Source organism: Podarcis raffonei, chromosome 7 (genome assembly GCF_027172205.1).
Source record: "Podarcis raffonei isolate rPodRaf1 chromosome 7, rPodRaf1.pri, whole genome shotgun sequence".
Lineage (NCBI taxonomy): Eukaryota > Metazoa > Chordata > Lepidosauria > Squamata > Lacertidae > Podarcis > Podarcis raffonei.
The window spans coordinates 21,133,486-21,151,726 of NC_070608.1; the positions used below are offsets into that span (position 1 = coordinate 21,133,486).

General features: G+C 44.0%; 1 protein-coding gene across 4 annotated transcripts in view; it reads right to left on the reverse strand.

The window, feature by feature from the left end:
* Positions 1 to 18,241, reverse strand: part of OXR1 (oxidation resistance 1) — a 235,889-nt gene that overhangs the window by 48,386 nt on the left and 169,262 nt on the right. The window contains exon 1 of one of the 4 annotated variants that reach the window (XM_053395453.1): positions 3,767 to 4,123. The exons of the other annotated variants lie outside the window; for them this stretch is intronic. Within the exon in view, the coding sequence (XP_053251428.1) occupies positions 3,767 to 3,923 (157 nt within the window). The 5' untranslated portion in view covers positions 3,924 to 4,123. Of the gene's footprint in view, positions 1 to 3,766; positions 4,124 to 18,241 lie in introns of those variants that run through there. 4 annotated transcript variants of the gene reach the window in all.

Sequence of the window (18,241 nt, forward strand, 5' to 3'; positions counted from 1 at the left end):
CACTTCTTTATTTCTGCAGTTTCCTAAGAACTGCATCCAGAGAGATGCTGAGAAAGAAAATCTATTGAGTTTATGACTGAACTGAAATTTGAAAGAGAACTCTCAACTTGCAGCTCAAACTCTAAACCCCTAAGTTTATCAGACTGATAATTATTTATGCTGGCTGAAAAGTTGAAAGTGCAAACCCCTGCAAACCTATCAGTAAGCAACAGATATAAAATCATTTCTGACAGCACAACTAAGGGTGGCATGCTAAACTGAAGCAAGCTAGACAATTATAAAGACTTCAGACTCACATCAACTTCAGTCTTGCTCATACCTCATACACACAAGATTATGTAAGCTCAATAGTTGTTATCCCAGAAGAAATAAAACTTGAGTTTCGTTTGTCTGGCTCACACGTACCAAACTGTGAGACAGACTGGATGAGCAAGTTTGCTGGTACATACTGACAACGCTGTGGTCACTTTACTCCTCCCACACTCCTGGGAGATAAACCATGGTTGGTTTAGCATGTCCAAATCCAGTCTGATGGCTTGTTTGGAGCAGGACAAAGCACAAGCTCAGGTGGAGATGCAATGCTAAGCCAAACCATGGCTTTCCTCCTGGTAATGCAGAATGGGGGAGGGGGAGGGGGAGGAGAGAGAAGAAATGTGCCTGCAATTTTATTACGGTGTGCCAGCAGTCTTGCTCACTCATGCTAAACCATACTTTGGATTATTGTTACATGTGAATAAGGCCACCAATTTCAATTTAACTGAACTACAAACGCAAGCAGATTAATTTTAAGTGAACTCACATATTGCTGATGCAAAATAGCCAGTCGCTCCAGCATTCAACACCCCTTGCTTAAAAACAACCGTATGCAACTCCTCTCGTTTAAAGCTATTTCAGCACTTATTCAAATAGAAACTTCTAATTACTAGGGATTTACTACCCTGAACAGCCATTAATGAAATACTATGTTTTATTAGAGCAAGACCTGTCATTCAGGTTAAGAAAGGTGATTTAAAATAATTTCAAGTAGCAGCAATTCCAAACTCTCCAATTTTCAAATCTTAAAAGAAGAGAATGAAGGGTAGATTAGGATAGAGAAAATAAAGATGCAACTCTTAAGTATCTATAGCAGGGATGGGGAACTTGTGGCACACCAGATGATGTCTGAGTACAAGACCAATTATCCCTGACTATTGGCAATACTGGGTGGGGCTGATAGAAGCTGGAATCCAAGAACACCTGAAGGACTGCAGTTTCCCTATCCCTGATCTATGCAGCTTTTCAATGAGCATGGTTAGAAAGATAGCATAGTCAATAAATACAGAGCAATAGATGAGCAGAATAAACAAGCAAGTAGTTAATTCTTTTCTGCCCTGGTTTGGAAAAACTGCATATTCAGTTCTGGAATGCACTTCTTAAAGGATGGGGGAGAAGGCTCTTCACATTTTTATTAAACTGAAATATGGAGTTTTATGCATTTCAGCTTAAGCACTGCCCACTTAAATCTCTTCTTTTGCTACTTATCTCTGTTCTCTTGGATGGATTACGAAGGACATCAAGAAGTATTCTTCCTCTTTCTCACTTGAGCTTTTATACTTTTCATCATCACTCTGTAGATCAAGGTCTTTCCACGTATTAGTTGGCAGTAAAGCCAAGTTTATGAGCAAGTGTACACTTGACAGGAAGCTGTCTGATTAATGTACCTTTATGTACGGTTCCCATATTTCAAAAAGTAAAAACCAGGACACCATTATAATGTGAATAATAGGAAAAGCAACTTGAATTTGAAAATAAACTATCACCAACTCATCTGTTGTCCTTTGTTCCCTTTCATGAAGATTTGAAAATTTGTTCCTTAATTTATTTATTATTGGTGGAAACCAATGAGCTAAAAGTGGCATACATGGTTCTCTCTAGCTTCATATTTTCCATGCAACCACCCTGTGAGGTGGGTTAGGAAATAAATCCATATACAATGTACTGATGTTGTGCAGCCCACTGGGAACACAGGGTAATTTACAAGCCTCACAACATTTGCATTTTGATAGGCAGATAAGGAGCCACTATCAATATTCTCTTTGACTATGCATTTCAGAAGAAAATGCCTATGGAAATTAGAGATGCAATCTCAAGAATGGGCCTATTATGAAAAAGCATTTTCGCTACCAACACACCCTATAAGCTCAGAAGTGAATGGCCAATAATGAAGCCAACAGCCTACTCTTAATGGTTTCAGCATTGAAACCCTTATCATGTATGGTTAGAAGAGTAGGCTTTCCCCACCTCATCATGCTAACTCCATGGGTGCAGAAGGGGGAGAGGAAGCAGGGCTTCAAAACTTTCACAGACAATTACCAGCACTAGGGGCACTGAGCAAACCACTGTTTGCTTGTGAAAGCAAGTGAGCCTTGATCTCAAGGAATGGCCACGGCTACCTCCAATCCCCCTCACCTGTTCTCTCACTCCAGAGGTGCAGCAGGGTCTAGGCCTAGAATACTACCCTAACCGCCCTCGCCCCAAAAGGAAAAGCAAGTGTGCAAATAAATGGCAGAGGCTCCTACAAGCTTGAGGCATGTGAGCAACCAGGCTGCTTTCCGAAACTGGCCCAGCCCTCCCTGCTGAGCTTTGACAGGGGAAGGAACTGCTCCTGCAAGGCACAGCCCGCCTCTTCTTGCTGCAGCTGCAAATACTACTTTTACTACTCCCCGCCCCCCGCCCCATGCTGGCAAAGTGATTGTCTTGGTCTTGAGCCATACCTCTTTCTTGCCCTCCTGATTTCCAGGTGTCACAGCTGAAAGGATCAAGCTCCCTGGGCCCAATCTCCACCACAACAAGCAAGTCCGCATGTGAGAGGAATCCTTGCACAGAAATAGCTGCCTCTGCACACCCACCCAGCATGCCTATACCTTTTCCCTTTGGGTGTCATTGAATACGATGGAGGAGGAAAACCACAGGTAGACTACATACAATGTGTGTGTGTGTGTGTGTGTGTGTGTGTGTGTGTGTACACTCACATATAATATTGTGCATGCACAGAAAATACATATGCAACACACATGTACCTACTGACAAACGCACACGTACATAGTCTGCATGTGGCGATATATATATTTATGTACAAAATGACATATATACCGCTGCCTTTCTGAGCGCTTCCAATATTGGATAGCTTCAGCATGCTCAGGGACCCAAAGTTTTGTGTCCCTTTTGTAGGAAATGTATACTTTTCCGTGCATTCTGCAACCTCCACTGGGCCCACACCCAGCCTTCTTACACTTGTGGGCCCGAGTTTTTCCTGACAGCAACGCAAGGCGCCAGTTTCGTTACTTGCCCCCGCCCCACCTCTGGGATGGGATGAGGAGGGGAATGGGGAGCCCCCCCACACACACCAGGATGCCCTTCTCCCCGCCCCCCACACATCCACCGCCCCAACCACCACCTGCAACCAGGCTTGAGAAAGGAGGCGGGGGGCTCTTCCAACTTCTCGCCCCACCGGAGTTGAACTCTGGAGGCCCGCTCCGCCTCGGCTTCCTCATGGCTCCCCAGAGGCCTCCTTTCCCCCGACCCAAAGTAGCCCCGGCCCTAGAGAAGCCCGCATTCCTATACCTTTCGTGACGTGTGCGAGGGCGGAAGGGGAGAATAAACGGGGGGGGGGCGAGGAAAATTTCTCCCACAGGACCCCCTTCCTACCGCCCCATAAGCGGAGTTCCTCCTCCCGAGTAAACCCCGCACCGTCCCGACCCCTCAGCGCCACGGGGAGGCCTCCTACCTATCGGGGGCTCCGGCTTGGGCTCCCCCTCGTGCAGGGAGTCCTGGAAGTGGACCTGGCGGGGGCCCCCGGAGCCGGGCGCGGCGCCCCACAGGCGGCTGGCCGTGCCCCTCAGCAGCCGGCTGCTCTTGCCCGTGAAAGTCGTGAGGTACTCCATGAGGCGACACGGACGGGGAGCGCGGCGCTTGGAAAGGGTCTTCTCCCCACTCCGAAGGCCGGGGGGGGGGGGTCGCGCCGCCCGCCTCTCGAGCCTCCCTCGGAGCCGGTGGCCTCACAGCAAGCCCGCCCGAAAAGCCAAAAGGGCCGGCGAGAAGGGCTCGACCCGCTGGGCGAAAAGTTGGGCAAAAGTTTTTCTTTGACAGGCTCCGCCTCGAGGCTGCGGCGCTTAAAGGGGCCGCGCCGCGCGGCGTGGGTCTACGTAGTACTATCGTAGATGTGTAGGGTTGGAAGGGAGCCCCAGGGTCATCTAGTCCAGCCCTCTGCGTAGTGCTGGGGTCCGGCGTGGGCTGGAACCACCGATCTTCTGGTTGCCGGACGCACCGACCCACTCCGCCATGGTGGCGGCCGTACAACAGTTTATTATTTTGTACATAAATGTGTGTGTGTATGTACTACGTACACACGTACACACTACGTACGTACGTGTGTGTGTGTGTTTGTCGGTAGGTGCGTGTGTGTTCCATGTGTGTTTTCTCTGCATGCATATGTGTGTGTGTGTGTATTTTATTTATATATATATATATATATATATATATATATATATATATATCTCTCACATCACACACACACACCATATTGTATGTAGTCAGTGGGATCTTGCCTCTGTTTGTGTGTAACACATACACGCTATGTATGTGTGTATTTGTAAGTAGATACATGCCCTCGTATTCCATGTGTAGTTTCTGTTAATGTGCTATATAATATATATGAGCGTGTGGGTGGCTGATATTTCCATATGCAGTTCTGTATAGTGTGAAGTTATGGATAAACCTGTGCCCAGATTGCGCCTTGAGGCTTTGTTTCAGCAAGGATTGAGGGTTAAGGGGTCCTGCCAAAAGTTTTACATAAAAGGTGTTTTTTTAAAAAAGAAAAGAAAAGAAGGGCTGTTAAGGAAATAAGTGATGCAAGGCCATGCATATTTCCTGGGAGGCAATTTGTTGATGGGCTGCTAGTTTGAAGAATGGTTTTACTTTTGTTCTCCCAAGAATTCTGCACTTGAAAATACTCACTTAAATCCTTTTTCTTAAACTTAGATATGTGGTGGCTGTTTGTGACTTACTCATGATGGCAGGATTTGGATTTTTTAAAGCATTTGTATGTATTGGTGGGATTTTTTTTAAGGCCAGGTAATAGCAAGTATAGGGACGCGGGTGGCGCTGTGGGTAAAAGACTCAGCGCCTAGGGCTTGCCAATCGAAAGGTCTGCGGTTCGAATCCCCGCGGCGGGGTGCGCTCCCGTTGCTCGGTCCCAGCGCCTGCCAACCTAGCAGTTCGAAAGCACCCCCAGGTGCAAGTAGATAAATAGGGACCGCTTACTGGCGGGAAGGTAAACGGCGTTTCCGTGTGCTGCGCTGGCTCGCCAGATGCAGCTTTGTCACGCTGGCCACGTGACCCGGAAGTGTCTTCGGACAGCGCTGGCCCCCGGCCTCTTAAGTGAGATGGGCGCACAACCCTAGAGTCTGTCAAGACTGGCCCGTACGGGCAGGGGTACCTTTACCTTTAATAGCAAGTATTATTATACTGCGTTATAGTTACACATAGGTTTGTGGTACGGGAGTGAACTCAGTTACTGAGTAATTTTGGCATGTGTGCTTTACACAAGAGTTCTGACATCTCATACAATGCGCTGGGTGGCTGCAAATAGCACAACACCCATTTACTTGAGGCTTAAAGCTGGCTAATGAGCCCCACTTAAAAAAAAAAGTACATCACATAAACAAGAGTTCAGTCATTGAGCAAATGACTCAGTCACTTTTGTAGGAAGAACAGCATGTCTTGGAAATATAATTTAAAAATATAGATGCCCTGTATTTTTACCCAAAGCTAATTTAAATAGTTGGGTGTTTCAGCTATGGCTTATACCTGCAGCCCTTGTTTGTGAAAAAGTGCCTAGAATGGCAGTATCCCTTCTGATGCTTGATTAAACCCATTGTCCATTATTTTCCCACATTCCTTGTAGCAAATAAACCATGTGGTAATAAAAGAGTGGGTTCTCATGGTCTGTTTGCTATGGAAAATGTGGGGAAACGATGGTAGACTATTGTGCCAAACAAGAAGCAGAACTACAACTGGTAGTAAATAAATGTTCTGCTTTTGGTTTCTCCTGCTGCTGTTTACTGGCACAGGAGTCATGGCAGGGAGGGCTGAAAAGCAAAAACTCTTACTGGTATGTAGGCTGAGCTTCCTATGTGACCACTTCACCCAGGTCTAGATTTTTCAGTGTAGACCAACATTTTACCATAATTTACCACACTCATTACTAATCAGCTTTGGGAGGTATGATAACTTACCCTCCGTGCACTGCTGAGGGAGACCAGAGGGTGGTGAAAAGGGAGAGGGCCTTTTCAGTTGTGGCTCCCTGTCTGTGGAGTGCTCTGCCAGGCACCTTTGTTGACATCCTTTTGGCACCAGGTAAAGAGTTATCTTTAGGACGCGGGTGGAGCTGTGGTCTAAACCACAGAGCCTAGGACTTGCCAAACAGAAGGTTGACGGTTCAAATCCCCACGACGGGGTGAGCTCCCATTGCTCGGTCCCTGCTCCTGCCAACCTAGCAGTTCGAAAGCACGTCCAAGTGCAAGTAGATAAATAGGTACCGCTCCGGCCGGAAGGTAAATGGCATTTTCATGCGCTGCTCTGGTGTGCCAGAAGTGGCTTAGTCATGCTGGCCACATGACCCGGAAGCTGTACGCCGGCTCCCTCGGCCAGTAAAGTGAGATGAGCGGCGCAACCCCAGAGCCGTCCGCGACTCGACCTAATGGTCAGGGGTCCCTTTACCTTTAAAGACTTATCTTTAGATAGGCAAATGTGATATTGTTTTGCTATTATTGTGCTGCCAAAGCTTCCTGTGGGTGTTATGGGGGTTTGTTTTGTTCTGTTTTTATGATATAGTTTATTTATTTTTATGTTTTAAATGTCTTGTAAATTGCTTGGAGACCTTCGGGTAACAAGTGTTTAACAAGTGCAATAGTAATAAAAAGGTTTTTTTAAAAAAAAAAAAAAGGTAAAGGACCTCTGGATTGTTAAGTCCAGTCAAAGGCGACTATGGGGTTGTGGCACTCATCTCGCTATCAGGCCGAGGGAGCTGGTGTTTGTCCACAGACAGCTTTCTGGGTCATGTGGCCAGCATGACTAAACTGCGTCTGGCGCAACGGAACACCGTGACGGAAATCAGAGCACATGGAAATGCCATTTACCTTCCTTCCACAGTGGTACCTATTTATTTACTTGCACTGGCGTGATTTCGAATTGCTAGGTTGGCAGGAGCTGGACAAAGCAACAGGCAATCACCCCATCGCAGGGATTCGAACCGTCAGTCTTCTGATTATCAAGCCCAAGAGGTTCAGTGGTTTAGACCACAGCGCCACCCGCTCCCCTTCAATAGTAATAGTAAGAACAATAACAAATAAAATGGATATATTATAATATTTTTGTAGTATTTCCACAATTAACATGGTTGGTTGGTTGGTTTTACAAGTGCAGTATATTATTAAGATTTGGTTTTTAGAGTTATTTGCTTGGTTGGTAATAACAGCAAAGTTAAACTTCACCTCCAGTTGCCACCCTGCAGCTGCAGAGCAGAACTAATAGGAAGAAAGGACACCAAGGTCCTGCCAAATTTCACCTGCAAATGCCTATCTGGGTGAGGAAAATCACTGTAAAGAGTGGGAGTGGTGGGTGAGAAAGGGAGGGGCTTTTGCAAGTGACCTTCTGTGAGTTGAAGGAAGAATTATACAAATAATAATCCACTTCTTGCCTGCTAATTCTCCCCTGCTTTCTCTCAAGTCCTGTATTACATGAAAAGTGGGAAAATGTGGGATTGGCCTTCTGTGCAAGTTTTGGCAACTCACAGTTCCCGTCCCCTCCTTGCTGGTAGATTTGAGCGCTCCCACCGCTTACCACCCAATAAAATGGCAAAGAAACAAGAGGCCAAAATTAGCAAAAACTTCAAGGCACAGGAAAGTTGTTGTTTTTTTAAAAAACAACAACAGAGGATTAAGGTAGGAAAAGGTAAAACTATAGAACAGCATGTGGCGGTGACCTGTAATTACTCTGGGGACAAATGTGGTGCCAATAAAAATAAGTGCTAATTGCAGCAGTGAATGCCAGGCATACTGCCAGTAGATGCTGTGTGAGCTCTCAGGGAAATTCTGCTTGCACAAATGCCTGCTGAATAACTCCTGAGCCTCCTCTGACGCACTCTTGCCAAATTTCCATGATACTCTGGTCTTCAGATAAACATGTGCCAAGCAAAAAGGTGCCTTATTTTTCTGCTGTTGATTAAATCTGAATTAGTTCTTAAATGTGAAAAATTTGTAGTGTGATCATGTCCCTTCAATATATTGTTCAGGGGTACATGCATGAGATGGATATCTGGCGCATAGGCTGGTGCATATAATTTTGAGGAGCCTGGCCAATGCTTACAGCGGGTGACCATCAACGTTCCCCTTAGTGACAACCAGCAGCCCAGTTGCCCTAGATAGTCATGCCATTCATATGCAGCAAGCGCACCAACTCTTAATAAATAAGCTTTACCTATGAAGGGCTGCACAAAAGGGCACATTTTGCCTAAGGCCAATTGCCCATCAGAATGCTGCATTGACAAAAGAAAGATGGGAAAAACAGCCCTGTACCTACTGGAGTTTTTAATGATAATATTTATTTTTAAGATTAATATGAATCATAATATCCAACGGCTTAACAAAACATCCAACGTTGCAGTTCCGTCCCTAGTTTATGTTCCTACCCTTTCCATTCTCCAGCACAGGACCAATAAAACTCATGTTATGCAGAGACCACTACATGAAATGATATAATATCTGGGGGGAAATGAAGAGGAACCCGTTTCAGTTAGTCTTCACTAACACACTTGAAGAACAAGGGCCACATAGTGCTTAAAAGTATCAGTCATGACCCGGTTGTTGTTGTTTTTTAAAAAATAAGCCATCCATTTATTGACTGCCAAACAGGAAAGTTCTAGCCAGTTATGAATCCCAAGTACAGTAGCTGTTTTCCAAAGCCTAAGAATAATTTCCTTAGCTATTATAAAAGCTCTGCAGAGACTGTGAGTCAGACAGGGCCCATGCTATTGGTACATAACCTAAAATAGCATAAGTAAACATACAGAACTATATTGATTACATGCTGGGAAGGACACCCATCACAGGCCAATTCCAGAGCATAGGTGTTGAAGTTGCACCTGTAGTGTGCATCTGATTCCACAACATATGTCAGGTGAGAAGTGACTTATTCTCCTGTGGTTAATGTTTAGTTGAATTAGGCCTACCTCGTATACAACTCTTAAAGGTACAAGAGATGTCACATGGGCTAGAAATTGCAGCACCATGTGCAACTCATCTTCAGTCACGTGATGTTTAGTAAAACTCAGGCTATATTACTGCATTTCTTCTAAACATGCATATAAAAATTCCATTATGCTTTCTTATGTGGACATTTTTTAAAAAATTGAGATTGCTAATGTACAGAAATCAAGCTCCACCTGAAATCTAAACTGAACTTGAATAAATGAATTTTAAGTGTCACAGTATATTTGATTATTTATTTTATGAAAGTATTTACATACCACTATATCATGAAGTATCAGGGCAGTATACAACATTAAAACACTGAACACCTTTAAAAACAATACAGATAATCATTAAACTGACCAGCAAATCAATAAATAAATAACACAATTTAAACAGCGACAAAGGCCTGCCAGCATATAAAGATCTCCCAAGAGTCACCTGAAAGTCGAAAGTGCCTACTGAATCTCTGCTGGAAGAGTGTTCCATAGCATTGGACTGGAAACACTAAATGCTCAACTTCGAATCGAGGCAATTTGGGCCTCTGTAACACAGGGGGCAATTATTTATTATTATTTCTTAAATTTGTATACCACCCTTCATCCATAGATCTCATGGTGGTTGTTGTTGAATAGTGGGTAGACATGGCAGACAACACCGCGATTTCTCCAAAGCAGCTCTTTATTTTGTAAGCTGCTACAGAAACTGAACAGCAAACAGCTCAGCCGGCCTGCTTTTATAGGCAGCCAGCTATCAACATTGTAGCAACAACAACCCAGGGTTTCCTGCCTAAAATAACTGACGTGGACCTGAGTGAAAACTATCTACAGTATCCCCCTGCTGGCCCAGGGTGAGAACTTCAGTACATAACAGTTCTTGTATAAAAATGCAGGTGAAAAACACAAAATACATAGTAAAAACAAGAACGAAACAGCAACAACCCGATTAACACCCCCAACCCTCTAATAGTGCTCTTCTGGATTATCTCAGTGATCGAGTTGGGAAATAAGGGCTCAGGTGGTCCTTAAGGTATCGTGCACCCAAGTTGTTCAGGGTTTTGAAAATGGACCCTTAATCCTGTCTGGGTAGCATATGGACAGCCAGTGCCTAGCTGTTTTAGCAGAGGTACCACATGTTGTTGGCTGAGCCACTGCATTCTGCATCAGTTGGGAGCTTTTGGACCTGTCCCAAGGGCAGCTCCACATAGAGTGCATTGTAGTAATCTAGGAACAAGGTTACTAATTCGTGGGCCACACTGTCCAAGTAGTCCCAGTCCAGACATGGCTGTAGGCTGACGTACCAGACTAAAATGGTAGAAGGCACATCTAGCCACATAGGTCACTTGGGCATTTTTGTTGAGTTTCCAGGATCCCCCTTCTGCCCCGAAGGCTTGTACCTGTTTCTTTAGAGAGAGTGTATATGAATATATTTCACTTTATAGCTCAGGGTAAAGAGCTTTCAACAATGCTGAAGTAGGGATTTTTCATGCGCAAGCCTCTTTGGAAAGTATACTGTGGCATTTCTGTCACAGATCTTGCTGCATTGTTCTTGCAGGCTGAAGGACTGCTTGCACAGCAATGACTAGAATTAGATTCCGTTTTTTGTGTGTAACATTTAATTTCAGTTAACAATCTCAGAAGAGTTTTATGTTTAACATGCATTCAGATTTTACTGTTATCTTATGAAGTCTAATGAGCCTAAAAGCAGAAAAGTCATGCCTGTCAGATGTTATTTCATAGATAACCAACTCTCCTGCTCCTTCTGTGGCTTGTATAGGATCTGAGAAATACATGCTGTCAAGGTCTCAATATTTATTTTTGCTTCTAAAACAATTACAGCTTGATCCTGTGCACGTTTATTGAAAACTAGGTCCCATTGCATTAGTGGGTCTTACAGTGCAATCCTATACATGTTTACAAAGAAGTAAGCCCCACTGAGTTAAATGAGGCTTAGGCCTCCTCAATATTCCCTCTTTATTGCGCATTCATGATTATGTGTGTTCATAATGCTATCGGGGCAGCACACGTGATCCTGCTTTCGATACTGTTTGTGCCTGCAAAAGTTTTGGGGCAGTCACACTACTTCATTTCCAATCAGTGCATATCCTGTACCTTCCTGCTGAAATCCTGTATCTTTTTTATCCCACAAATGTTCTGCTTTAGTTTGGTCCCATTTTCATTGCTCTGTTGCCCCTCTGGACAGGAATAACATGGCAGCAATGGGGGAGAATCGCAGAACAAACTAAAGCACAATAAGCACACAACTAATGCGCCATTATTGTGTCAAAAACGCGTTGCAGATTATGCCCGCAATAAAACGCTAGACATTTCCTACCCTTTATGGTACTTAAAACATCTGCTACTTGAGATGGGATGCCTTACCATGGCCATATTTCCACAGAGCTCAACTGGGGCTTAACTCCTGATTAAGTGCTCTCACTTGAGGTCTCCTGAAAGTTGATTAAAAACTTAAGAACCTTGCTAGATAAGACCAAAGTCCAGCACTGAAGCCTTACAGTGGCATATGCATGATATGAGTGCAACAGTGCGCTCCCCACTTGCGATTCAGAGGAAACTGCCTCTGATACTGATGGTAGTTAAGGCTGGGCAATATCTGGTTTTCAACACTGTGACAGATCACTAGCTAAACATTGTGCTATACCAATATATCACGATGTTTGAAATAAGGATGGAGCTATATAGAGGCATTGGCTGGCTTCACGGTTTTTCCACATTGTGATTTTTGCATAGTGTGCGCACACACACACACACACACATCATGATCTGCGATATATTGCCAGGTCAAAAATTATGAAACCGATATCACAACATGGACTTCAAACCTGTTTCGGACGATATATCAATAGTATTGCCCAGTCCTAATGACAGTACACAATCATTCCTGGTTCTGTTCTCTCACTGTAGAAGACATAAATGTTTGAGGCCATTACGACTCTAGCTTGTAGTGTCAGTTTAGTACTGGGGACACCCAAGTTCCTATCACCATAAACCTAATTCTATGTAATGTGCCTCACAGGGTTGTCATGAGGATAAAAGTGGGCTTGGGGAATAATCACAAAAAACCAGCAAGATAAAAATACAATAAATTCCAGCTTTTGTCACCCTCCTTTCTTTGATGTTTGTCTAAAGAATGATGACTTTGTTGTGGCACCTAAATAACTAAATTGATTGCCCATATGATGCTCTGGTACACAGTTGGTGCTTATTTCAGGGTAGGGGCCTCCATGTAATTATGGTATGAAAAGTACCTGGAGCACAGAATTTGAGATTTCCCAGAGTGCCTTGGTAATAAACAAAACACAGTGCACAGCTGAGCAGTATTAAGAGACATGGTCTGTAAAAAGTCTTTGAGCCTGGCAACCTGAGAGACAAAGAATGTGTCAAGAGTAATCATACGCTCATTTCTCATAATCATATGACTAGCCTCAATCTGAATATCAACAACGTGATCTGCAGATTATGCACAGCTTGCCTTCAGCCTCCGGAAGTGCTTATTTTTGAAATTTATGCCAATGAACTGTTTCAACAAACGGCATGCAGCTTTTCTGATAACTCTTTTGCCACATGCAATATTTGCCCATACCAACTTTTGGATCAGCCTGGACAGCTAAACTTGCAAGGCTGGCTTTGAAAATGTTTTTTGCTATTTTTTTTTTTTAGTTTGTCAGTACCAATACATTCCTTGTATGTATGGATTGGCATGTAGGCACTAAAATGTGTGTGTGTGTGTGTGTGTGTGTGTGAGAGAGAGAGAGAGAGAGAGAGAGAGAGAGAGAGAGAGAGAGACTTTTTAGGTAGTTTTCTTTTCATGTACCATACAAATTACTGTTCAATTTTGTCCCTGCTGACTTGGTGTTATCTAAAATTAATCACCAACTTCAAAAACTATGATGCATATACAGTATTATAGACTAATCTGATTAAACCTGCTTCACGTGTCCTGTATTCCACCTTAAGACTCTTAACAAAGTACAGAGTTTTGCGCTTAAATCAGTGGTGACAGGTGAGGGGCAGTGGTACTGTGCAACACTGCCAAAATTGCACCCCCTAACCTCACTGCCACCCCACTCCCATGAGTGCATCCAGGACAGCTTGACCAGAGTTTTTCAAGCATTGGCAATCTCACAGTTGGATTACTGTGATGCGCTCTATGTGGGGCTTCCCTTGGGGCCAACCTGCAGGTTGCAGCAGGTGCAGAATGCAGTGGCTAGCTAGCTTGTGAGGACAAACTAGTGGCAGCGTATCACACATTAATTGCAGGATTTGCCAATTTACTACTGGCCCCAATTCAAGGTGAAGGTACTAAGATATACATCCCTATACAGGGCAGGACAAGGTTACTTGAGACCACCTTATTATACACCCAGTACATAGCTGCAGCAGTGGCAGACTTTGGGCTCTCAAATTATAGAAGCACTCTGTGTGGTGCTAAAATTCAGCGCTCCCCATCCACTCCTCTTGAGCTCTTTTCTACAGCATTGATTTGGTGCCCCCTGCAGTGCAGTGTAGTGGTTAAGAGCAGTGGACTCGTAATCTGGTGAACCGGGTTCGATTCCCTGCTCCTCCACATGGAGCTGCTGGGTGACCTTGGGCCAGTCACACTTCTCTGAAGTCTCTCAGCCTCATTCGCCTCACAGAGTGTTTGTTGTGGGGAAGGAAGGGAAAAGGAGATTGTTAGCCGCTTTAATACTCCTTAGGGTAGTGATAAAGCGGGATATCAAATCCAAACTCTTCTTCTTCTTCACTGTAAAACCACATCTGGCTTCAGTCTGTGGGAGATTCTCTTCTGAAAGTTCCACAGATCTCAGAAATGCTGGTTTTGACCTATAAAGCCTTAAGTCTCTCAAGACCACAATAACTCAAGGACTGGTTCTCTCCATATGAACTGACCCAGACCCTATGATCAACTATCCCAGAAGGAGAGTTGATGTACTCCTCCTCCTCCTCTAACACGCCACTTGGTTGGAATGCTTGTCTTTTAATGAAGATCTGCAGAGTGGGCCTGGCTAGGTAAGGAGCAGATCCCAGTTCCAGGGGTGCTGTGGCCTCTCTTCAGCTTTCTCAGAAGGCAACCAGAGCTGCTCTCCCAGGCCCTAGAATGCTTCTACCCAGAAGCAGCTCCACCAACTTTCAGTGGTGACCATTGGAATAGGTACCACAGAACAGGATGAGGATCTGGAGATAAGAGTAATGCTTTTTCAAACTGTTCTGTGGAGCCCAACAACAAAGGCTCCTCATGTGTTTAGCTGAGCACTCGACGGCTTGGAAAACCTCCTAAACTTGTGCTCATCAGGCTGACTCTTATCCTGCAGTGGCAGCCATGGGGAAGTGCTATGTTCAGATGGGTTGGCATGGGGCCTAATAGACCAAGGTCACTGCCCCATGTTAACCTTAGTATATATCCCAGAACTCTCAGTCATGCACAAGGATTCCATGGCAGACATTCAGGGGTTAGAAGTTGAAAAACTGGAAAGCAGAGTGAGACTTGAGCTCCAATCTGTCATCGGACAGGGTGCTGGATACCCTTCCACAAGTCTCACACATACATTTTATTTCAACCTCATCTGCAAAGCAAAATAATAATCCTGTGCACATATGTTTGGAAGTCTATCTCACTGATTTCAATAGGACTTGTGCCAGGAATGGGAAACTTATAGACTTCTAGATGTTGCTGCATTGCAACTCCCATCATTCATAACCACTGGCTGTGCTGGTTTGGGGCTGGAGTCCAAGTACATCTGGAGAGCCACAGATTACTCACTGATTTACACCTGAGTAAGTGTGCATAGTGTTACAACCTTAAACATTTGATTAAATATAAAAAATGATCTATGGGTGGTATTCAACTCAGAGTAGACCCACTGAACATTATGCTCATTCATTTCAACGGGTCTACTCTGAGTAAGACCTAGCTGATTATCACCCTTAGTTCTGCATTAGAAGCCCAAATTGAACATACCTTTCATTTGTGAGCAGAGCATGTCTTCAGATCGCTGCAGGATCAGAAACAGCAAGGGCTGAATTGGCTTCAGCAGAGGCAGTTCTGCTTTTATAATGGTTCGAGCTCTGAGCTGCAAACGAAGTGCTTCGCTGCTGCGGATTGGCTCTCATTCACGTGAAGTGCTTCGAGGAGTGGGGTGCCTGTTTCCTTCTTAGGAAACAGGCCTTCGCTGCTATAGTGATTCAGTCACCCCACTGGAATGACTCTTAACAGTAGCCACAGGAAATGTGTGGTTATAGAACTAACTGAATTGGTTACAGTTAGTTCTGTAATACACTGGGACAGCAAACTCTTTTTGAGGTCTGTTACTGAAACTAAACAGAAGCAAAACAGACAGTCTTCAGACCATTTTAATCATTCAAGGACACACATCTCAATGTTAGCACTTAAAGGAGGAATAGGGAGCCATTATGCTGGATCTAGGTATGAGGGACAGCATTGTGCTGGGTTCAGATAACCACCCACTGCTTCCACTTCGGGAACTTACTGTGTAATAAACCCTAGCCTGCCCAGTTGTTAACAGCTGAAACATGCTTGGTTCATCAAGACCGCTACCTGTTTTGGATTAGTGTTTTTTAATGTGGAATTTTATCCTGCTGTTCCTATTATTTTGCTCTGTTATATATTTCTGCCCTGTGACGATATGGCAAAGGGTGCATTATCCATTTTATAGATTGTGCTCTAGCTGTTTCCTTTTTGTATGTTCCCTCCTTTCTCTCTAGGAACTTTTATCCTTCCCTTTACAAAAAGCATTCCTGGTGCATTGCACGTTGCTTGGGATATTTTATTTTATTTTGAGCAAGTGATCTATAAATTAAAATGTATGTATATTTATATGTTTATCTGCTCTCCTGCCGCACACACACAAGACCGCAGCAGAGGACACTTACGATTATGAGAGTGGGGGACAGATTCAGATTTGGACATGTCAAGCCAGTTTCTGATTTGTTTCGTTTGTGGCAGGGGAAGGAGCACCAGAGGAACTTTTAAGCAGTGTGCACACTGCTTGTCCGCACCAAACCACAGCTTGTTCTAAACTAAGCACCGGGCCAAAGTCTGAAAAGCTAATTCCACAAGCGAATCATGCAGTGATCTCATTGCAAATTAGCTATGTTCAGTTTCTTATTAAAGATCCTGGTTCAAATTCAGCCTTGGTTGTAAAGAGCGAAAATCTAATTGAAATCAAAGTTGTTTTGCTTTCTTGTGAGCATATTGCTATTTTCCCCAGGGCATTTTTTAATGCAAAATGCAATTGCATCACCATATCAGGCCTCGTCTGCTACACACTACTTATTTAAAATGTTTAAAATACAATTGCTTTGTGCCTCCATTGTCTCTAAATGCAATATATGAGCATCTAAATGCAACATATATATTTTTTTTTCAGTCATTTGAAATAACCCAACAAACCTGTTGTTTTCCTTCTCTATAATTTTGCTCATCTAAGCTCCAAACATTAATCTTCCACCAGGCATGAAGAAAGTGTGGTTTACTTGCTTGCACAATTCAAATGGTTAGCAACTGAAAACGATGAGCAACAAGGGACCATGATAATATCTTAGCAAAACACGGTGCTGCTTTACATAGCAAAGTATTTTATAGCTGCTACAATGGGTTCCAGGGGGAAACATATTGGATGTGCTCTCACAAGGGAAGTGGGACACTTGAGACAGAAGCAACCATGTGTAGGGAAGACAAGATGATTTAATGGGATTTGCAAAGCCCTTGTTGGCGTCACAGCAGAAACTTTAAGAGTTCTCCAGATATCAGTCAAAATCTATCCTCCAGTGGATTTTAAGCTCACATAATTGACATGATATATGTGAGTTGCTGAGAGATCTAGTGGGGAGGAGTTGGGGAGGAGAGGGTTAATGTAGCCAAAAAGGCTGCAAGAAATAGTAGCAAAGATGCGAGATGCATTTTTTTATTGGGGAGGAAGCCAGTGGATGCATTCTGAATGGCTGGGAAATAACAAGAAGGTCCTGGAGCAGAGCATGCTAGTGATTTTGAAATATATATTCCATGAAATTTACATACCGTTTGACTGTAGAAAATAAAACCTCAGTGTGGCTTACAAAAGGGATAAGACAATAAAATTATCACTTGTAGAGGCTGGGATGGAGCTGACCTGCATATTTGTGGTGAGGATGGCACCAACAGGTATGGACCTGCCTACTCCATGTGCCTGCTTCTTGGGAGAAGAGTGATGACAAACCTAGACAGCATCTTAAAAAGCAGAGACATCACCTTGCCGACAAAGGTCCGTATGGTTAAAGCCATGGTTTTCCCAGTAGTGATGTATGGAAGTGAGAGCTGAACCATCAAGAAGGCTGATCGCCGAAGAACTGATGCTTTTTAATTATGGTGCTGGAGGAGACTCTTGAGAGTCTCATGGACTGCAAGAACATCAAACCTATCCATTCTTAAGGGAATCAGCCCTGAGTGTTCATTGGAAGGACAGATCCTGAAGCTGAGGCTCCAATACTTTGGCCACCTCATGAGAAGAGAAGACTCCCTGGAAAAGACCCTGATTTGGGGAAAGATTGGGAGAAGGGGACGACAGAGGACGAGATGGTTGGACAGTGTTCTCAAACCTACTAACATGAGTTTGACCAAACTGCAGGAGGCAGTGGAAGACAGGAGTGTCTGGCATGCTCTGGTCCATGGGGTCACGAAGAGTCGGACACGACTAAACGACTAAACAACAACTCCATGTGTTTACAGAACACATGGAGAAACACTTGTGAAAAGCCATATAACAGTTCACAGTATGCTAGGCATGCTTACCTGGAAATAGTCCTATGGATTTCAGTGAGAGTTCCACCCCAGTAAATGTGCTTACCCACCCACTAGAATGATCAGAACAACCTATATAATATCCCAATATATGAAGATTGGGCTACAATGCAGCCAAAATTAGGAGTTGTAGTCTC